The sequence below is a fragment of the Mauremys reevesii genome, linkage group 2 (assembly GCF_016161935.1).
Source record: "Mauremys reevesii isolate NIE-2019 linkage group 2, ASM1616193v1, whole genome shotgun sequence".
Lineage (NCBI taxonomy): Eukaryota > Metazoa > Chordata > Testudines > Geoemydidae > Mauremys > Mauremys reevesii.
Window position 1 is genome coordinate 256,557,772 of NC_052624.1, and position 23,195 is coordinate 256,580,966.

General features: G+C 43.1%; 1 protein-coding gene across 3 annotated transcripts in view; it reads right to left on the reverse strand.

The window, feature by feature from the left end:
• Positions 1-23,195, reverse strand: part of NUDCD1 (NudC domain containing 1) — a 171,552-nt gene that overhangs the window by 51,727 nt on the left and 96,630 nt on the right. For all 3 annotated transcript variants that reach the window (XM_039526150.1, XM_039526149.1, XM_039526151.1), the window contains exons 7-8: positions 21,778-21,922; positions 6,479-6,604 (exon numbers count right to left, since the gene is read on the reverse strand). In XM_039526150.1, the coding sequence (XP_039382084.1) occupies positions 6,479-6,604; positions 21,778-21,922 (271 nt within the window). The remainder of the gene's footprint in view (positions 1-6,478; positions 6,605-21,777; positions 21,923-23,195) is intronic.

Sequence of the window (23,195 nt, forward strand, 5' to 3'; positions counted from 1 at the left end):
CCGTATTATAAGGCGCATGCTAAAACATACGGTCCACTTCCGAACCATAGATTCATTGATGTTGAATTCTTTTGCAGCTGCTCTATTCCCATTTACAACCGCGTAACTGATAGTCTGTAGTTTGAATTGTGCCTCGTAAGCATGTCTCTTCACTGGTGCCATTTTTGGGGGTCCTTAGACAAACAAATGTTGTTTTGCAGCATACCGGTAGTATACCTACCGGAGGAGTGGAGAAGGTAAACGTACGTACTGTACGTATTACGTAATGTTCTCTGATTGGTTTATCGCTGCCAGTGTACGTAGTTTACGTATTATGTCCCTGTGTCAGCGAAAAATGGTCCGACAGTCAATCAAGCAAAGCGCTTACCAAAGTCGCACAACAACTTTTTTACAGATTTTGGAACTCAGTGCACACATAAGGCGCACCGGATTATAAGACGCACGGCCAATTTTTGAGAAAATTTAAGGCTCTTAGGTGCGCCTTATAGTGTGGAAAATACGGTAGTATCTGTGCAGATTCCACAATTATATTAGGATGCACAATGAACCATAACTGTGCCCCATGATTCTCCAAGTTCCTTAAGTGCAGGGATTTTTTCCTCCATTATTTTCCCTGAAACATACTGGCACTTGTTGACAGTCTAGCCTCAATAGCTTGTATAGGCTCTGTGAACAAGAGAATCCAAAGGAGTTCGGACTTTACTGAAAGAAGCCCATAGGGAGGCATTCACGACTTCTCAAGCAATCACTGTTAAAAAGGGTTAACTTTGTTTTTTAAATTAACATCTTTATTAAATTGATTTGAAAGAATTAAAATGTTTCCCCTCCATACATTTTTTCTAATGTTCTTAAACATAATTATTCCTACACTGATTATATGAAGCATTGTAAATGGCTTCTCAATCATTCAGCCATCTATTGTAACCAAGCTTGAAACAAATGATTCTTCTATGCAAGTCTCACAAATTTGGGGTAGGGTGTTACGTTCCAGACATATGCTGTGCTTAGATGAAAGATACTGATCACTGTGTAAGCTGCAATGACACTCAATCTACTGCTCGCACATTATTACAATGAAAAATAAACACTTCCTAAGAAATCATATTTTAATAGGTTAGCTCAAGACCTTAAGCTGTTTATCTCAGCATGACAAGGAGTAATTCTTACATATCAATTGTACTGTTTAGAAAGAAAACAAGGAAAACATACTGTTTATTCTGGCAAACGCCAAATGCATTCAGCAGAATGGCTGGTTTCTACTTTCTTAAATCCTTAGTTTGAATTTATTCCCAATTGCTGCTACTATATTCTTTTAAAATTAGTATTAGGTGTAGCCCTGAGGATTAATCTGTTGGTCTGTATAAAATGTCTTTTTGATAAATTTAAGTATGTAGGCTTTATAGAATTATAGATTTTTGCAATAGCTGAAATGCAAGACAGACATTCAAGTCAGACACCCAGGTCAGACATCCTGTGTGACGCTGAAGGCAACCTTTGAGGACCCTTACTCAGAAAAGTAATAATAGACAAATTACCTACGCAAAAGTCTGGAGACCTTTGGCTAGGCCAGTAGCAGTAAAGGGTGGAAAGTGCGGATTTTTGCCCACAAATCTAACAAGTACACCACAAATGCGTACATATCTGTCACTCATACGCATACAGATGTTAGCCTATGAGGCATGTGTACCCTAACATTTCCGTGGGGGAAAGACGAAATTTGGGCATAGGAGGAAGGATTTCCGAATAAATGCTCTATAAAAAGGTGAAACAAATCACCATTAGGCAGGCGATACACCCATCTTTCAGTTCCTGTCTCTCCATCGCCTCAACTACGCATCGATGCCCCCCCCATCTCCTACGAAGGCTGTTAACTATTGACAGGTTGTAGTATTATTTCTTTTCAAAGTTGTAAGAATAAAGGAATCTAATTTCTGCTTTATCTTTTAAAAGCATCTAGTTTATAGAGGGTTAAACTCATACCCAGTCTTTTGTATCATTTCCTTTATAATAAGTGTGAACAACACCCAGGTGCTACTGCACAGAGTGAATTTAGAACCGTGTATTATCATAAATATATCTCTTAAAGAACTGTGATATTTTGTAACTTTGTAATCTCAAACTGTTTTTAACATTTTTACATTTACTTATCGTTTCACTGATTTTAATAAAAGGTCTTTATGACTATTTCTGTCTCAGTGTAAGTTCCTGTCATATACCCCGAAGCTCCTTGTATAAACTCTGTGAAGCCTGATTCAAGACAAACTTTATCTTCTGATCACACATATTGGCGAGCCATACCCATATTATTAATAACTATTAATTATTATTAATATTATTAATGAATTAGAAAATTAATTATCAAATAAAATTAAATTAAGTGGATAAATTCCACCAACCCTACTAACCCACCCCAAATCAGGCTACATATGCTATATCAAATGCATCACTTCTAAACGCAGCCTACAATACCAAGAAGTAATTTTTCTGCAGACTGCTAACTTCAAGAGATGAAAGATTGGCTTACCATTAGAGTTCAGCTCTGATGTCTTGGTCAAATGCTCTTACCTTGGGAAAAGTGTCATGAGTTCTTTAATAACAAGTAATGAGAACCTCAGTTTTATTTCTCATCTGAAAGGTAGCACTTTCAGTAGACAGTATCCTCTAACAACACCCTGGGGCATTAGTTCTTTAATCAATTTAGGGGGAAGAGAGTGACACTTGCTGAATTACCTAGCAAGTGAATTTTTCTAAGTAGTCAGAGCTTTAAATATTGCGTGAAAATGAAGATAAATATAGTTGCTAGCAAATGTTACAATTTACTGTGTTAAAGATGCCACATTTTATCAAACAATTGAGAACTGAATTCCAACTCATCTATTGAACCGAACACAAAAAGTGTATAACTATTCACAACTCATGATCACAGAAATAAAAACTCTATTGACGAAAAAAAAAAACCTATAAAAAAAACTTTCAAAGGAAAAACAGTTATATGAAAGTATATTATAAAATTTAAATTAAAGTCAGTCAATCTAGATTTTTAGTGGAAACATATCTGTTTTTAAATTAAATCATTTATTAAATGGTTAAGATAAGATTAATACTGTTCTTGTCTCATATAATTATAGCCACCAGTAAAAACCAACCAGTGGTTATTCTTCAAATCTCAATCACATGGTAACTTCCATTTTCTAATTTTATATTTTACTGATCCTTAAGAGATTTTATAGCTATTAATTCTCAAGGGGGACAATCACCCCACTGCAGAGTGCACACACAAGGCCCTGAGCATCACTTAGGTGCACTGCGCTGATGTGACCAGATATCAAGCTGTGGGAATGACCTCCCTTGGAGCAGAACAGGCAACACTTTGTGTCGTTCAAGGTGGCAAAGAGGTTTTCCCCTGGTTTACGCAAGCGCTGGCAGATGTTGCAGAAAACAGTCTTTGAACTCCCATTTGTGATCTTATCCAAAGCATCTGCAACGGGAGTCTGCAACTGTATTCTGGACACCTGGTATTTTTATCTGATGGGAGATGCCCCAGTTCCACACCTTTCGCAACTCTGAGCATAAGGACTGGGATCTTGAGGGGACTGCCCACTGAGAAGCCAGCCATCCAAATATGGGAACACTGATATTCCTGACTGAGCCACTAGCACTGAGATCGAATGATGGAATTATGGTAGCTAATGTCATCATTCCGAACTGTTGTGCTAGGACACAGTTCAAATTCTTGAGGTCAAGGATTGGGGTCTCCACCCTCTACCTTTCTTGGGAACAAGGAAAAAACTGGAATAGAACCCTCTTCTGAGGAACTCTCGTGGGACTGATTCTATTGCTCCTATGAGGAGCAGAGAAGGAACTTTTTTTTAGTAGCTCCTTGTAACAAAAGTATCCCTGAAAAGGGTCAGGTAGGGGTCTGAGGAGGAGGAATGAAATGGAAGTGGATAGAGTAACCCACTTTGATGAGCTCCAGTATCCATTTATCTGAGGTAAGGTACTTCCAGGCAAGTAAGAAGCATGATAGATTATCTCCAAAGGAGGGGTAGTTGCACAACAGCTGCCTAATGCCCTCAACTGAAGTGTCAAAATTGCCTCTTAGAGGGAGTGGCTGATTGAGTAGAAGTAGGGGAGGGAGGCCCCCGTTTCTACGGTCTGGACTTTCTCCTGAAAGGTTTCTGAGGCTTAGTGAAAGTGTGCGGATGGTACTGGAATGATCTTGATATGTGAGTGGGATGGGATCTATTATACTGCCTTTTCACTGCAAGTACATAAATGGGACCTCTCCCTGGGGACAGATGTTCAGGATGTCCACAAAGGAATGTTTTGACTCTTGGACTTCCTCTACTAGAATCTGAAGAGTGTTCACTAGCCTTTCCATGCCATTCTGGAAGGTCTTAAAATCATCAGCGTAGGAGAGGGGGTGGTGCCTTGGACACAAATAGGACTTTACAGATTGAGATGAGATCTCCTCAGCCAGAGATTCTTGCTCCTCCTGTATATCACCCAATACTGGAGGAGTGTGCAGTACTGAAGTGCACAGTACTGGAGGATGGCTTGTATGTGTTGGTGTATGGTATGATACCAGTGGGTGCCAGTGCTTTCTCTTAGGCAGCCGATGGAGCTGGTTGCCATAGTGGCCCCATGTGTCCCAGTAATCCCACTCCGGTGGGGGAAAGGGAAGGGATCCCAATGATAATCTATCTCTGGGCGTATGACATTTGATAGGTTTCCTAAGATCCTCATCATGAAAGGAACATATGGTGGTAGAGTAGTATAATATCAGGACGGATCCCAAAACCAAAATCTGAGTCCAACAAATCTTTCCCTGAGCTAAAGATCAGGGTGGCCTCTAATGTCTTAACTGGTACCAAAGCCTGGAGACTTAAGCAAGTCTCAACTTGGTACTTTCTCAGAGGTACTGAGGACATGGCACTGGTAGATGATCTTCATATTGGTGACTCTGGGTTCATGAGAGAGAATGAGATCCTCTGAAGAAAGGAACTGGGAAGGAGGTAGAGGGCTCTGATAGCCTTACATGAAGTTTGGGATGGTTCCGATTGGCAAGATGGAGGCTGTTGAGGTATCCAGGTAATTGTGGTGTCATCTCCTCTTTCAGAGGTATGGTTAGATCAGGGGTCGGCAACCTTTCAGAAGTGGTGTGCCGATTCTTCATTTATTCTGATTCTTTATTTACTCTGATATAAGGTTTCGCGTGACGGTAATACAGAAAAACCTTCTAAAAAGGTTAAAATGTAAGTCTATAATATATAACTAAACTACTGTTGTATGTAAAGTAAAGAAGGTTTTTAAAATGTTTAAGAAGCTTCATTTAAAATTAAATTAAAATGCAGAGCCCCCCGGAATGGTGGCCAGGATCTGGGTAGCATGAGTGCCACTGAAAATCCGCTCGCGTGCTGCCTTCGGCACCCGTGCCATAGGTTGCCTACCCCTGGGTTAGATGCTGCTACCATCACACTGATGATAGACCTGTGTCTCTTGCAGTGCTGCAAGGTGTCAGACTGTGCTGCCTCAGTAGTTGCTCTGGTGATAGCTATGTCCAAATGAGGTTTTGCCTTTGTACCAAGGCTTCAGTACCGCACTCAGTCAGAGCTTCTACAATAACCTTAGAGGGATGAGAGGTCTCCTGAGAATGGGTCTCTCTCTTTTCTTCATTTCCTTTTTTGAAGAGATAGGTTTCCTCTTCTTTAGAGTTTTATTGTCCAGAACTGCAAATGAAGCAGCAGCAAGGACTGAGATGGCCTATGACCAATGCTCCGGGGGATAGGGACTTCTCCAGAGCTAGGACTGAAAGATCCAAGAAGTGGAGGGAAAGGAGCCCCCCTCCCCTCTTCTACTAACACACCAATGTTAAATAAAATAAATAGGTATCAAAAGAATGCAGAAACAACTACTAAAATAAATAATAAGGTAAAGAATTCACAAAATGAAGGCAGGAAGCTGCATACGGCAGAACTCTCTTTCTTGAGCCACACGCAGTTGAGAAAGAACAGTGCAGTGGCACGCTCATTCCTCCCCATAACCTCTCATTCAGAGCATGAGGCATTGCTCTCCTACGGTCACTACACTGTAGCCTCTGGTTGCAATTGCATGCACACATCCTATAATGGAGCACCAACAGGAACATATACCAGAAGAACTTAGATTTCCAAAATAGCATGGTTGTATAAGGATCATCAATTAAAACCTGTGCTGGGGAGAGATTTTCCATTTTTGCAGAAGTGTACTGCTACAGCATATATATTTATGCAAATATGCAGCTAACTATTACTGAGGTTTTTCATTACAGAAAATATTTACAAGATTTCAATGAAGCTACACCAATTTATACCAGCTGAGTGTCTGGTGTGGTTTTTAAGATGTCTCACCACAGAAAACAGAAATCAAGATTTTTCAGTATAGAAGTATGAAGGTGAGATACTTGGGTAAGCATAATTGGATTTCATATTTCACTTACCACATGAGTGATTTTCAAGGTGTTACCATCAAATCTGCATAAGCTTGTGCTGTCTTCAAGAAAAATATCACATTCCTCCAATTCCTGTGCATTACAAGGAGGGTTTTCTTTGTCAGGGTTTGGATTCTGAAACCAGAAAACAATTAAATGCACTGAAAATCTGGAATACCTGGTACACAATATTATACTAAACTATATATTCATAATGAAGCTTTACAGATCAACAGCAATGATTTATATAACAATTTACAGTTCTGCAGCTTCTTTCATACTCAATGATCCAAAAGCATTTCATGCATTTACTTATCTACCAGAAAAGCAGCCACTTTTGGAGTGGAAGGTAGTAGATAACTGGTATGCAACACAATGTGCAACAGGGTTGGAAGGGGAACTTTTCGTTGAGGAATACCTGGACAATTCCCTTCTCTTAGGGAAAGTGCCATGCGATCTTTAATGTCCATGTATATCAAATAAAACTTGCATTTAAAAGGTCTCTTCCAAAAACCTCAAAATAAACTTCATGGTAATCATTTTAGCTACTGTACCCGGTAAAGGGCTGGGAACCTTGCTGGAATGAGAACTAAGGTTTCTGTTTGTCCAGGACCAAACTTAAGTCAATGGATTTACATCAGGGATAAATATGGTTCCAATCTAGGTATTTCAAACTAAAGTAATCCTTTCAGCTAATGTTTATGTTACTTGCCATAGCACAGCTATACTCCTAGATTCACATGTGTACGTTAATTTTGCATTCATTGGGATTGAAGTTGTAGAGCCTTTTCATTTGCTTAGGATACTGACAAAAGAATACTCACAAAAGGAGTGTTTCTATTTTGACTTTGTTCACTTGTGGGTGGCCCTTTGGATTGTCTACACCTTTTACCAGTTGCCATGCTTCTCCCATACTTTTTACATTGACTGCATAGTAAAGTGTCATCGCAGCGAGATAGGTGTTTTTACCTAGCAGAAATGCCAGAAAGTGATAGGATGACTCACTATGTAGTAGCTCCTGTTTATCTTCCAAATACAAACCTCCTCTCAGCACTTCTAGTAATCACTTAAAATTGACATAAGATTTATAGCTCTCTTATCCTTCTGATAATGGAAAAGGATACACGCTTGGCCTTTGGCTGACATTTCTCAAGGCAAAAATTGAGAGCACAGTATGTAGTGGATATGTGCTAAGGGAGATGCACTCAGGAAAGCAGATAACCAGCCCTCTTTTTTTTAAAACAAAAAAAAAATCACTTCAATAAACTAGACTTCATAAAGCACTAGAATTTCTCTCTTGCTTTCTAGCTAGGCATTTATAAAGTACTCAATCTACAATTGTGAGGAACAGTCATATACTGAAAGGGGATTTATTACTGTTGATAAGCTACAGTATTTTCCATCTCTAATTTCTAGGAATCAAAGAAAAGTGAGACTTTGGTCAAAGGTATTAGTCTGAAATCACAGCTAGTCATAGTACAGACAATTTTTACAAATATCTGGATGGAGGAAACAGAGGGCAGCCTGACTTGGGGGGCGGGGGGAGGGGCTGTTATGAGGAAAGGTTTCTTCTGAGGGAAGTTGAGCTTCTTAGTGGACAAGAGACTTAGTTCAAATTCACTTTCTAACAGAAGCCTTCAAAATTACAAGGTGTGAGCACGTGTGGGTATGTTTGTTTTTTGAATTTTGACCAAAGTGAATTTGTTTACGCTTTGTATTGATTGCCTCCTTCTTGCATTTTGCCTATAGATTGAAATTTTTGATCCTGAACAAAAGAAAAGCAGTTTATGCTAGAAATTTCAATCTTGTCATGTTTAGCAGCCCTCATGAAGGAAGGAAACAATCCAAAGCACAAGTTAACTGGTTGAGCTGTTTTAGAGTTCTTCGGTTTCACACATGCCTGTTAGAACTTTTTCCAGTCAAGTTTTTGGATGATTTATGTTAAGTTTTTTGATATCTCTATTAAAGCTACTTCCTTTGGTGAAAGGTGCACTGCAAGTAAACAACACCTTTCTCCCTTTTCTCTCTTCATAATTGGTACCTGCTTTGCTTAGGAGATGAAGCGCTCACAGCCAAGATGTGGTGCAGAATTAGAGTAGCTGATGTTTTATCCTGAAAGACAGTTATATCTAGTTCTCAAGCATCTGCTCCAGGACATTAATTCTTGAGAGTCTTTCTTAAAATTATTATGCTTGCCACCAGCATAATATTGTTCAAACTGAGAGACAAGAGAAAATATTTGCTCAGAGATTATGGGTCTATTTCATGAGTGGATTGGTGAGGTTCTGTGGCCTGCAACCTGCAGGAGGTCAGACTAGACGATCATGATGATCTCTTCTGGCCTTAAAGTCTATAGGCAGTTCAGAGGTACATAGTGTGACCACAGATCTATTGCTGGCTCAAAACCTGTGACAGAAATATGATCTACTATAAATAACAAAGTTTCTTTTTTTCATTTCATAGAGAAAATGAAAGCCTAAACTAGATGAATAAATTATTTGCCAAAATTGTAGTTTCAGGTCAGCCCAACTATTTGCGAATTTGACACAAATCTGCCAAATAGTTTTGGACAAAATTTTTGAGCTAGATCACTAGGGGACTTATGCACCACTCACTAAACAATCAGAGAAGGAGGAGGAGCGGCCACCCATCCTTACACCCAAAAGTCCAGAGGTTAAGGACATTCACCCAGGATGTGGGTGATTCAGGTTCAAATCCCTGCTCTGGAGCAAGGAGTTGAAGCCAAGTCTCCCCTCTCTTAGTGCCGCAATCCCTGGGCTATTGGTTATTCTGGGGTGGGGGTCTCAATCTCTGATGTTGAAGATGCTCCTCTTTGTATAAATAATTAAAAACTGATTGGAGCAGGGACTCAAACTTGGGTGTCTCACATGCCTGGTGAGTGCCCTAAATACCAAACACTATAGAGTCATCTTCTCTCTCTCTCTCTGTGGCCCAGTGCCATTCAAGTATTTCATACAATTTGGAATGACAGAAATCAGGTCTGCATTCTATTAATCTTAAAACAATTTTTTAAGAGACCAGATTAAGAACATGAAGAGTCTACCAAGTACAATATTGCTGTAGGTCCCATTTTCAAAGTTCATAATAAAACACAACCCTGCCTTCTAAACTTTTTTTTTATTAGAAAACACTCTCTCCTGGAGCACTTCAATTTATTCTACCACAAAATGTATTCTTTAGCAAACAGATGCAAATGAATAACAACGAGCCTTCATTTCAGAATGAAAGATTAGAATCAAGGTATTGTGCATGTTAGAAAAATATATTTTATTGGATTTTCTAAAATGTTTACTATTTTTAAATATTTTAAACATCTGAAAATTGCAATGGCATTTTTGATAAATTGTTACTTTGTAGTTCGGCATCATTTGAATACAAACTAGTTTTAAAATATAATACTAAACTTCAGGTTTCAACTAAAAACAGTTTATATGTCTTTTTAATCTTAAAATTAACTAGCATTTTTGTTTATCTCAATAGCTAAAAACCATTGTTTGTAAATATTAAATTTTAACAGTCCTGATTCATTAATAAAATACCAGGTGTATAATTTAAGATTACCTGTAAAGACACCCAAATACTGAATCATATCACCTATACACCACAGAATTTGACTTGTAAAATTCAGTAATGATTTTAATAAAATGTCCTCTGGTTACTTTACATCACCTACTAGGTTATCAGCATTGCCATGAATAGCAGTTGAGGGCACTGAGCAGGATCAAGTCTTATATAATGCATTTATAGCTATAAAAATCCAAGCTCAAAAAAATATTTTACTATGTGCTTAAGAAATCTGATAAATAAGGTGAATTACTTAGCAAGTTCAAACTACAGCTTAAACACTGGACCCCCCCCCACCCAAAAAAACCCAACCTATCACAGAGATGGTTTTTTTTTTTAAAAGCGTAACTGAAAAATTACATCACAAGTTGCTGATTGTGACTTAATGACCAAAAGACCGATACTTTTCTCTTTAACCCCATCTGGAGGGGTGGAAAAAAGATTAATTCAAAACTACAATACATCAGGATCCACAGGGAGTCACACTTCCCAGATTTTATATCAGATACCACTTTCTAATTAAGCCCAAGGGGCAGTTAAAATGACAGGTTTTTTGTTTTGGTTTTAAACAGGACTTCCGGGACGATAAAAAAAGAGAAAGCTTCATATAAATGTGAGTTAAGCTTATCTTTTAAGTTTTCTTTTTAAATGTCATTTACACTCAATCAATATTAAACTATGTACAATTTCCCCAGAGAGGAAAACGTAGAAGATACTCTAATTTATTAAAAACAAGAATTTAAATCATACTGGTTGGAATTTTAATTATTTTAATGTATTCATGGACCAAAGTAATCCTTGATGCAACATTCATAAGGTCGAGTTACGCCAAGGATGAATTTGGCCCTGAGTTTCTATATACTATACTTGTTATATTTACATGACCATAACACATTTAAAAACCTATGTAATTCTCAACCCACCCATAACAATATTGCAATATATACTGCAGATTATTACAGGCGGGGATGGTTGCACTGCCTATTAAGGTTGCCCAACACTCACTAAAAAAACCCTGTTTTTAGTGGTTTATAGCTTTGCCAAACTTTAACCACTTAGGTTGAAATTACCCATGCTGTTGTCTGCCTCAGACTGATTTTTCTGGAAATGTTCAGCAAAAAGGGTTCAGCTGTTTCCAAGAATGAGGCTAAGGGGAAAAATATGTTCTTTTACCTATGTTACAAAATTCTGGTGACCTCTTTGAAAAGCTCTAGCTTTCCCATGCTTTATAGCAGGGACTTAAAATTTGGTAGGAAGGTAACCTGTCAGGGATGCCTTCTTCCCTCTCTATGAAAAATTTGGCCAAGTTATAAACTTTTGAAAAAAATCAGTGGGCACATGTTCAGTAGAGACTTGCTAGAGCAGGGGTCGGCAACCTTTCAGAAGCAGTGTGCCAAGTCTTCATTTATTCACTCTAATTTAAGGTTTCGCGTGCCGGTAATACATGTTAACATTTTTATAAGGTCTCTTTCTATAAGTCTATATTATATAACTAAACTATTGAATGTAAAATAAACAAGGTTTTCAAAATGTTTAAGAAGCGTCATTTAAAATTAAATTAAAATGCTGATCTTACGCCACCAGCCTGCTCAGCTCGCTGCCAGCCTGGGGTTCTGTTCACCTAGGCCAGCAGCGGGCTGAGCAGGGCCTGCGGCCAGGACTGGATGGGGAAGTTTCAGGGGTCAGGGCAGAAGGTTGGGGTGGGGGTTCAGGGATGAGGGCTGGGATGTGTGGGGGGTGCAGGGTAGAAGGCTGTGGGGGGTCAAGGCAGAGGGCTTTGGGTGGGGGGGTGCATGGCAGAAGGCTGAGTGTGTGGGGGGGTGCAGGGCAGAGGGATGGGGCTGTGGCAATGCAGAGCAGAAGGCTGGGTATGTGTTGGGGTGGGCAGGGTTCAGGGCAGAGGGCTGAGGGGTTTGGGTGGTGCAGGGCAGAAGGCTGTGTGTGAGGGGGGTTCAAGGGTCAGGGCAGAGGGCTGGGGGGCATGGGGGTTGCAGGGCAGAAAGCTGAGTGTGTGGGGGGGTCAGGGCAGAAGGCTGGGGGTGAGGGAGGGTTCAAGGGTCAGGGCAGAGGGCTGGGGGGCGTGAGGGGTGTAGGACAGAAGACAGTGGGGGGGGGGAATCAGGGCAGAGGGCTGGGGTGCTCGGCCCATAGGGGTGCTCCCAGCCCCCTGTCCTAAGCGGCTCAGGGTAGAGGGGATATGCCCTGTTCCACCCCTTCCCCAAGGCTCCATCCCTACCTCTCTCTGTCCCCTCTAGGGAGCTGCCTGCACGCTGTTGCTCTTTCCCCCTCCCCCTCGCTAGGGCCATCAGCTGATTGGCGCAGGGAAGGAGAGGGGGCGGGGCAGGAAAGCACCACTCTGGGGGAAGAAGCGGGGGAGAGGGGAAGCTTGGTTGCCGCAGAACCAAGCTTCTGCCTCCTGCCCCCGCAGGGGAGAGCGGTGGGCGGGGGGGCAGCTGAGTGGGGCTAGTGGCCAGGACTGCGGCAGGACTGCTCAAAATCAGCTCGCGTGCCGCAGGTTGCCGACCGCTGTGCTAGAGCTTAACAGCTAAAATTTCCAAAGGTTCCGTCTCCACCGAGCATGCTTGAGCCTCTCAAGTCCTAGTGTTCCAGCTGAAGTCAATGGGAGCTGCACTTTGAACACAAAGTGCTTTACATGCAAAGTTCTCTGAAAAATCAGGTCCTAAGCATTTCAATTTGGACACACGAAGCTAGTGGAAATTTTTTACCTTAATCTTTGTGCCTGTGTTCCCCTTTGTCAACTGGAGATAATACCACCCTCATTATTATTACAGTCGTCATTATTTGTGAAGCATTCAGATTCTATAATGATGAGCACCACAGATAAACCATAAGGAAAGCAATAATTCTGTCTTCAGACCAGGATTTGAATAGTGTGCACTAAATAATGCATAGGGCCACACAATATTGAATAGCTGCTGTGTAACTATTTTTCTTTAGCATGTGCATAGTTGTCTAGCCAAGCGATGGCATCTTCAGTGACATGGTGCAGTTGTTCGAGGCCATCGCTGAACCTAGTCAGCCGGTACTCATCGACAATGTGCGTTATCGTCTGTGTCGCGCTGCAGCTGCACAAGGGGTTGTCATAAAGGCCCCAGGATACTGGTTGGCTGCACAGAGACCTTGGCTGGTCCGGAACCTGTTCAACAGGGACCATTCACGACAGGGCATGTCGGCAAATTGGGGGGTTGGCAACAAGGCACTGGTTGGGGATTATAACAGATATCCACGCTCTAACATCCTGGCATGGTGGATGAGACCATAATGGGCACGTGACGGCAAACGTGCAGCTGGTGGTTTAAAAAGAAAGTCATTGTGCAGCGGCAGGCTTGAGCTGGCGCATACTTGCTCCAGTAACTTGCCAATGGCAACCTCTCGTCTGACATGAGGAGGAGCAATATTGCTCAGAACTGGAAGCCACGGGAGTGGTGTTGGACGCAGGGTGCTGGAGATGATATGCTTGGCGGCATGTAACACTGTATCCACCAGTTTGGTGTGTGACGATCGACTCCAAACTGGTGTGCAGTACTCCGCCACCGAATACGAGGTGGCAAGAGCTGACGTCCACAAAGTTGGGGCACAAGTACCCCATGATGAACCTGCCAGTTTGCTAAGAAGATTGTTGTGCGTCTTAACTTTAGCTGCTGTCTTCTTCAGGTGGACATGGTAACTCAGTGGTCTAAGGTCACACCTAGATAGATCGGTTCTACTTCATGCTTCACCTTCTGATCATTCAGATAAACACTGTCTATCCTAGGTACTAAATGAGGCAGGGGGCCTGTGAAAAAAATAGTATCTGATTGTGTAATTAAAGTCTGTATCAAAATGCATACGCACTAAGGGGTTAAATTTAGGATGTATAAGCATAGTTAAGTCTAGCATTTCGTACCTTTTGAGTGCTTGACTTTGCAGCCTTGTTAATTTTTCTGTGTTATAAAATATAACAGTGGAATAATTATGAAAATGCCACTTGCTTTTCCATAGTTGAGAGCATTGAGATTGGCACTTAAAGCAGGGATTCAACTACTTTGTTATATATGAAAAATGCACCTTATCCTCCCCAAAGTTACAGCACTTTCAGTACTGAAAGAATTTTCTGAGAATTTGCAAGTAAATGTGTTAATCAATTTAGGAGTTAATTTTAAAATGAGTCCTTTAAGAAATGTACCACTCTGTGTCAGACAAATTTTTGGCATGAACAATCTTTATAATAGAATAATTAAGACCTTTCAAAATTTCCCATATAGTTAAAACTCATTGAAAATTCATAATTAGGCTATAATTCTTTAATTATGATTACTGAACTTTTTGCCATCACTTTTCAAACTGAAACTTAAGTCTTCAGCAGGGGCTGATGAGTAGTGTTCTATTACTGAGAACTTCGCTCTTTCAAAAAAAGGCTCCATTCGTTCTCAATGGGAGTGAGGCAAAAGTGCCTTTCGAGAAAATTTTCACCCAGGGCAGAAATTGTATTCAATAATCATCATTGTGAACAGTCAGACCGTGCGATATAATGTTGTAAGATAACAGTCTCATCTCCGTGATAGCTACAGTGAGACTCATTCAAGCAGGCAATGGTCTCACCCTCTCAGACATGGATAGATCTCCAGTGCAGAAGATACACCAAAAATGTAAAAATCACGTCCATGTCCTTGCCTGATCATCACTTCCTTAAAAGAGAAGTTCTCTCCAATATCTTTGATTCTAGAAGCTGGAAGAACCACACAGCGCCACCCTTGAAGCTCATGGACTCCATGCTGGAGAATACTATCCTTCTCCAAAATCAGTTCTGGTAAAACATCAGGACCTCTCACCATTCGCAGCTGACACATTGGCCCCAAACATGTAACAGCATATTACCCGGACAGAGCACCATGGTTCTCAGATACACCCAGCAAGTTTAAGCACAAGGGCAGAAGGCTAGAGCACCAAGGGGTAATGACCAGCTGAGAATCAGACCACATGCAGTATAAGGAATTCACATAAACTTATGTCACAGAGGTGACTGAAGTCTAAAGATGCTTTTTCTTGACCATAAAAATGTGAGCAAATTTTGAACAATTGAATTGTTCCACATCTTCAATTGTGCCGTGAATTTAGATTGCCTCTTAGGCCTGGTCTACACTAGGACTTTAATTCGAATTTAGCAGCGTTAATTCGAATTAACCGTGCACCCGTCCACACCAGGAAGCCATTTAATTCGACATGGAGGGCTCTTTAGTTCGAATTCTGTACTCTTCCCCGACGAGGGGAGTAGCGCTAAATTCGACATGGCTATGTCGAATTAGGCTAGGTGTGGATGCAAATTGAACTTAGTAGCTCCGGGAGCTATCCCGCAGTGCACCACTCTGTTGACGCTCTGGACAGCAGTCCAAGCTTGGATGTTCTGACCAGCCACACAGGAAAAGCCCCGGGAAAATATGAATTCCTTTTCCTGTCTGGACAGTTTGAATCTTATTTCGTGGTTGGACATCGGGGCGAGCTCAGCAGCACCGGCAGCAATGCAGAGCTCTCCAGCAGAGGAGTTCATGTAATCTCTGAATAGAAAGAGGGACCCAGCATAGACTGACCGGGAAGTCTTGGATCTGATCGGTGTGTGGGGCGAGGAGTCTGTGCTTTTGGAGCTGCGCTCCAAAAAACGGAATGCAAAGACCTACGGGAAGGTCTCCAAAGCCATGACAGACAGAGGATACAGGCGGGATGCAACGCAGCGCCGCGTGAAATCAAGGACCCCAGACAAGGCTACCAAAAAATCAAAGCGGCAAAAGGATGCTACGGAGCCTGCCACCACTGCCCCACCAGTGACCGTGGACTCTGACGATGGGACAGTGTCGACGGCCAGTTCCTCGGCGATGTTCGCAGACGGGGAAGATGAGGAAGGGTTTGTGGAGGACGAGGCAGGCGACAGCGCTTACAACGTTGGTTTCCCCGACAGCCAGGATCTCTTCATCACCCTCACGGAGATCCCCTACCAACCCTCTCCGGCCGTTAACCCGGACCCTGAATCAGGGGCAGGAGCAGTCGGTAAGTGCTTTAAACATGTAAACTTTTATTCTTAATATAATAGGAATCTGAAGTATGTGTAAAGGAGGTCTCTATATATGGGGATAGAACAGAAATCATCCAGGGAGATCTCCACGAAGCTCTCCAGGAGGAAATCGAAAAGCCTCCGCAGGAGGTTCCTGGGGAGAGCTGCCTTACTGGGTGCTCCGTGGTAGCACAATTTTACGCGCCAGGCTTTATTGAGGTTTTCTGGGAGCATTGCCTCCATAATACTGGCAGCATAGGCCCCTGCTTTGTGCTGGCTTTCACGCAGCATGCGCTCTCTATCTCCTTCAGTGACCTTCCTCAGGGCGATCTCGCTCGGCAACTCCTGCATCTAATTAGGAAAATTGCTGTAATGTTACGCCTGGTCCAAACTATTTTAAAAAAATCTCCGGACAGACGGCGTAGCAGAGAGTCAGCACGCTGCTGCATGACAAGCATAACAGAAAGCCAAAGAATCAAATGGACGCTCACGGGAGAGTGCAGTAGGACTGCTATCCCATCAGTTCACCTGTGTCCAAAATCATTTACATTCGTGGCTGATGGTGCAAATGGCTGATAACACAGTCTCTGCTGGTTCATGCATAGCTTGTCAATGTACAGCCACCCCCACCCCAGAAGGAAAAGCAAAGAAATGCTCTTGACTCTTGTAAATGTCACCCTATGTGTACTGAATGCTGCTGGTAGATCGCCTCTGTCCGTGGCATCTAGAATCATACGAATCATAGTCCTCATCATCAGCCTTGTGGCAGATGGTGTAGTGCAGTAGTTTGCTACCCGTCCTCATCGTCAGCCCATAAGTAGACGGCCTGCAACCGTCTTCATCATCGCAACAGGGGCTGAGCTCCATCAGCCCCGCCCTTCATGTGTAAAAAAAGATTCTGTACTGCCTGGACTATCATAGCAGCTGGAGGTTGCCTTACCCTCATTTCATTTCCCTAACAAGTCACTGTTTCTTATTCCTGCATTCTTTATTACTTCAGCATACAAATGGGGGGGGGGGGGGGACACTACAATGGTAGCCCAGGAAGGCTGGGGGAGGAGGGAAGCAACAGGTAGGGTTGTTGCAGGGGCACCCCCTGTGAATGGCATGCAGCTCATCATTCCTGCATAATCTGACACGGAGCGGCTGTGCTCTCTGGTTCTCTGATACACTGCAACCCTAGTACAGTTGCCCCATATTCTAGGCGGAACTGTTTCTATTTTTAGATACCATAAAGGAGGGATTGACTCGGGGAGTCATTCCCAGTTTTGTCTTTTGCGCCCCTGGCTGATCTCGGCCAGGGGCACCTATGACAGCAGCAGAAGGTGTAGTGCAGTAGGACTGCTACCCATCATCACCTTGCCAATTTACATTGGCGTGGTTGATGGTGCAATATGGCTGATAACCATCTCTGCTGTCATGCAAAAGCAAATGAATGCTGCTGTTTAGCGCTGCTGAATCGCCTCTGTCCGTGGCATCTAGTACACATACGGTGACAGTGACAAAAGGCAAAACAGGCTCCATGGTTGCCACGCTATGGCGTATGCCAGGGCAATCCAGGGAAAACGGGCTTGAAATGATTGTCTGGCGTTGCTTTCCCAGAGGAAGGAATGACTGACTACTTTACCCAGAACCACCCGCGACACTGAAATTTGCACCATCTGGCACTGGGATCTCAACCCAGAAGTGCAAGGGTCGGGAGACACTGCGATGGGGTAGAAAAGGGGCAGAGTTTATGCTTGCAGGATTGCCTGCTGCAGGAGTGTGGACAAGATAGGTGCTGTGCATGGTGTTGTTCAGAGACACAGACTAGACTGTTCATTGTTCGCAAAAATGTATCTTTGCAAGGAATTCACTCCCTTTTTCCCATCACACAGCTTCGACTGTCTCCAGACCTGCCACAGCATCCCCCTCACAGAGGCTGGCAAAGGTTAGGCGGCGAAAGAAAAAGACACGGGACGAGATGATCGCTGAAGTTATGGGGTGCTCCCGAGCCAAGGCGGACCAGCAGAGCCAGTGGAGGGAAACCCTCTCTCTGTACCAGCGCTCACAGAGCGAACGGGAGGAGAGGTGGCGTGAGGAAGACAAGCAGGTGACTCAAACGCTGCTTGGACTAATGAGGGAGCAAACGGACACGCTCTGGCGCCTTGTGGATGTTCTGCAGGACTGCAGCCAGGAGGACAGAGCCCCCCCGCAGAGTATCTGCAACTGCCCTCCCCTGCCACAAAGTCCCATACCTCCCGTCACCCAAAGTAACCAGAAGGAGTGGCGCCAGGGGCCGTGAAAACTGTCACTGCATCCCAGCAGAGTGCTCAAGTACCCAAAAGCTCTCATACTCTAATTTTTGAGAATTCCTTCCCTTCCTGACTCACCCAAGCCCCAATCCCAGTTTCATCCCCTGACTGTCTGGTTAATTATTAAAAATACTTTGCTGTTAATTACTGTTTCCGTCATGCTTTTTTACACAACGCTGTGTTTGAAGGGGTGGGTGGGTGGGTAGGGAATGGGGCAGGGTATTGCATAGGACAGTCACCTTTAGCAGGGTACAGAGATGGGGGCAGGATCAGCAGCAGGTCACACACACAGTGCAGTCAGTAGGCACCCTGGTCGGTATGGGAGGTGGTTTGCAGGTTCTGTGTGGGTGGGGGGGTATGTGACTTTGTAGCGGGGAAGGGGGGTTACAGATCTCATGCAACGGTCCCTGTCCTGGACCACAGAGCCACGCAGCAGAGGAATCTATATCTGTCCTCCCCCGCCGCAAGGCCACATAGCCCCCGCACACAGAGTCCCAAAAAGGAGGGATGGCAGGCTCCGTTGAAACAACCAGTCCGGCACTGCAGACCGCTCTGGGAGCAGGAGCCTGTCATTCCTCGAGTTTAGAGGTGGTCTTTACATCACCGCACACCCTACCCAGCACAGTCTGCGTCCCAGTTTCAACCCTTTAACGCAAAGTCATCAATAAAGAAACCTTTGTAAAGTTACAGTGGAACATGTCTTTTATTTTTAAACGTGTGTTGGAAGTGGGGGAAGCGGGGTGGACGGGGTATGTAACTGCAGATGCTAGTCAACAGTAACTTGGTAAAGAAACAGGGGCAGGTTCAGCTTCTCTGTAAAGAAACTGAACAGTCACAGGTCACGCTGCTCGCTGGTACTTGAAGAGTTCCTTGTCACTGTGCAAGGCGCCTGCATAGGGCTTCACGAGCCAGGGAATTAGCGGGTAGGCTGGGTCCCCGACGATCACTATAGGCATCTGCACATCCCCAAGAGTTATTTTGTGGTCCGGGAAGAAACTACCTTCCTGCAGGCGTCTAAACAGACCAGAGTTCCTGAAAACACGCGCGTCATGAACTTTGCCTGGCCACCCGACGCTGATGTTGGTAAAACGTCCCCCATGGTCCACCAGTGCTCGCAGCACCATTGAAAAGTAGCCCTATTTCTCAGCAGCTGACTGTGGAAGAGGTGGATGATAAGGTGCGAGGAGTTGACAACGGCCATAACTGCAGCGGGCTCCATGCTCGCAGTGCTGTGGCGCCCGCGCTGTCACTGAGCAGAAAAGTGCATGAACAGATTGCCCGCAGGCGCTTTCAGGGAGGGAGGGAGTGCGTGATTGACGGTTCAATGATGACAGTTACCCAAAACCACCCTCGACACATTTTTTCCCCCAGCAGGCATTGGGGGCTCTACCCAGCATTCCGATGGGCAGCGGGGACTGCAGGAACTGTGGGATAGCTTCCCACAGTGCACCGCTTCCAAAGTCGACGCTGGCCCCATTACTGTGGACTCACACAGTCGAATTACTGTATTTAGTGTGGATACACAAATTCGACTTCATAAGGTCGATTCCACAAATTCGACTTAAGTTGATTCGAAATAGTCTTGTAGTGTAGACATACCCTTAGTTACAGTTTGGCCACCTCTGTGAGATACATCCCATCTACTTTGAGAATCTGAGCGTCTCTTTGGGTCTGAAGTAAGTGTTTGACAAAAACCCTGCACATTACCCACCACATCAGACTGGACCCGGGGTTCCCAAACTTGGTTCATGGATTGTTCAGAGTAAGCCCCTTGTGGGCCACAAGATGCTTTGTTTACCTGAGCGACCACAGGTACGGCCGCTCGCAGCTCCCTGTGGCTGCGGTTCGTCGTTCTCGGTTGATGGGAGCTGCGGGAAGCGGCGCAGGCCGGGCCACCACTTCCCACAGCTCCCATTGTCCGTGAATAGCGAACTGCAGCCATTGGGAGCTGCAAGTGGCCGTACCTGCGGTCGCTCAGGTAAACAAAGCATCTTGTGGCCCACAAGGGGCTTACCCTGAACAAGCCGTGAACCAAGTTTGGGAACCCCTGGACTGGACCCACTCACTGCAGATGGAGATATTAAAAGACACCTAAAGGTCTGTGGCTTCAACTGACAGCGAGATAAAAATGTCTTTTACAGTCAGAAGCCCACATTTTAAATTTGGGCACTCACATTATGGCATCCAATTTACAATGGTGGCTTCACAAAATGGCATTTTGGCTCTCAAAACAAGTACCTGAGTAGCTATATGCTTGTTTCGGTGCTCATATGAGGAAATGACTACCTTTGCTTACACATCAACTATAAAGACTGGGCTTTCTATACAGAACATTTCTGTGTTTTGGCTAGATAACTGAAAATTAGGTTTTCATTTATTTTTTGTAATTCATAATTAGGTTTTACTAACATATATCTCAGGTGAAAAACATCCTCCAAAAAATTACTTTAATCAACTCATCTTGGAACAGCCATTTCACAACTGGTAGGTGCAGTAGAAAGAGAAAGCCTGAAACATGAGGTCTGGTATAAGAGGCCTGAGGCCTGAACTAAAGTAGTGGTCAAGCCTTGCTGATATAAAGCACAGTTAGTAAAAGTTAGGTTATGAGCAGAAGTCAGGCCCTGTCACAAAACATGCCTGCTTGCAAGTTCACAGAATCTGGCAAGAACAAGGCTGGCATTGCAAGGGTGATGAATAGAGATGTTCTGATCGAATCAACATGTACAAGGTAAACGGTGGTAATTAACCACATCAGAGGGACAATAACTTGATTGTACCAGTGTAGAAAAGAAGGGTCACAGAGGCGAGGGATGGAAAGTCCCGCCATTCACTGAGCTGGTCCACTGTTACGGCCATACACGTGTTAGTCGCCCTGTAAAGTCTCTGGGACACGAGGACCATGCTTCATCGACAATAAACCTGACCAGGTGCCTTGGCTATTGAAATGGGTCTGTGGTTTTACTGGGCAGTTCGATTGAGATCTGCTGTGCCTGCTATCTGTGCAGAGCTGGGACAGCATACTGAAAGAACGCACATGCAGCCAATGACTACCTATAGTAGGAAAACAAACACACAACATACTACACTCAATCATCCTTGTGTGCTTTGTTGAGCAAACAGTAAGTCAGAATGTGTGTGGTTTACATTACAATTTAAACCTCATATTGTATGTGTAGATTATGAAAAATTATTAGAAAGCTACTTAGTGCTACTATGGTTGATAATTGTAACTGACCAGAAGAGAAATGTTAGTAGTTAGAATCCTAAATGACCTGACTGACTACATAATGTCAGGGAAGGGAGAGCCTGGCTCCCCAAGAAAGTACAACTTGAGCATCTCTATGAGGATTTTCAAGTGTTATTTTTATTTTTAAATTTCTTACCATTTCTTCGGAGGTAAGATGCATCAGACGTTCAGCTACTGCAGAACACTGGGAAGAGTCCATGATGAATTCTCCTCGTGCGTCACCTACTATAAGCTCTGGCCACATGGGTCCTTCATCTTTCTTAATTAGAGAAATCTCCAAACTAAAGGATAAATATGGGGTTGGAAGGTAAGAATTTATGCAACATTACAGATAATATCACTATGTTCTCAAGATGACAATCACCACCTCTAAATGTGGATTTTAGAGGGGGGAAAGGATTAATAATCCAAAAATTATATCTTAATTTTTGCCATTCATATAATTTGCAATAAAAAGTTGCTTTTGTAGTTACTCCAAAGTAATGATATCCATCAGAAAGTCAAAACAAAAATAGATGCAGGTGACATCTAGAGGTTTTTTCATAAATTCCAAGGCCAGAAGGGACCATTGTGATCATCTAGTCTGATCTCCTGAATAACTTCTCCAAAATAATTCCTAGATCATATCATTTAGAAAAAGATCCGAGTTTGATTTAAAGATTGTCAATGAAGGAGAATAGACCAAGACCCTTGGTATGTTGTTCCACTGGTTAATCGCACTGTTAAAAATGTATGCCTTATTTCCAGTCATAATTTGTCTAGCTTCAATTTGCAGGCATTGGATTATGTTATACCTTTCTCTCCCAGACTGATGAGCTCATTATTAAATATTTGTTCCCTATGTAGGTTCTAATAGACTGCAATCAAGTCACCCCTGACCTTTCTCTTGCTGAGTTAAATAGATTGAGCACCTGGAGTCTACCACTATAAGGCACGTTTTCTAATCCTGTAATTTTTCTTGTGGCTCTTCTCTGAACCCTCTTCAATTTATCAATATCTGTGGACATCAGAACTAGACACAGTATTCTAGAGTGGTCAACACCAGTGCCAAACACACATGTAAAATTACCTCTCTGCTCCTGCTTGAGAAACCCCTCTTTATAGCTCCCAGGATTCCATTAGCCCCTTTAGCCAGTGTTGTACTGGGAGCTCATGCTCAGCTGATTCTCCACCACTTCCCCCAATTCTTTTAGAGAGTCGCTTCTTCCTAACAGAGTTCCCCATCCTGTAAGCATGGCCTCTGTTCTTTATTCCTAGATGTATATATTTATATATAGTCATATTAAAATGCATAGTTAATTTTTGCCCAACTTAAACAACCCATAATCCTCTGTCTCAGTGACCTGGCCTCTTCATTATTTGCCACTTCCCCAAAATTTTTGTCATTGGCAAACTTAATAAACAATCATTTTTTGTTTTCTTCCAGGTCACTGATAAAAATGTTAAATAGCTAGAACCAAAAACTGATGCCTGCAGGATTTCACTAGAAACACACCCACTCAATGATGATTCCCCCTTTAAAATTACATTGAGACCTATCAGTTAGCCAGCTTT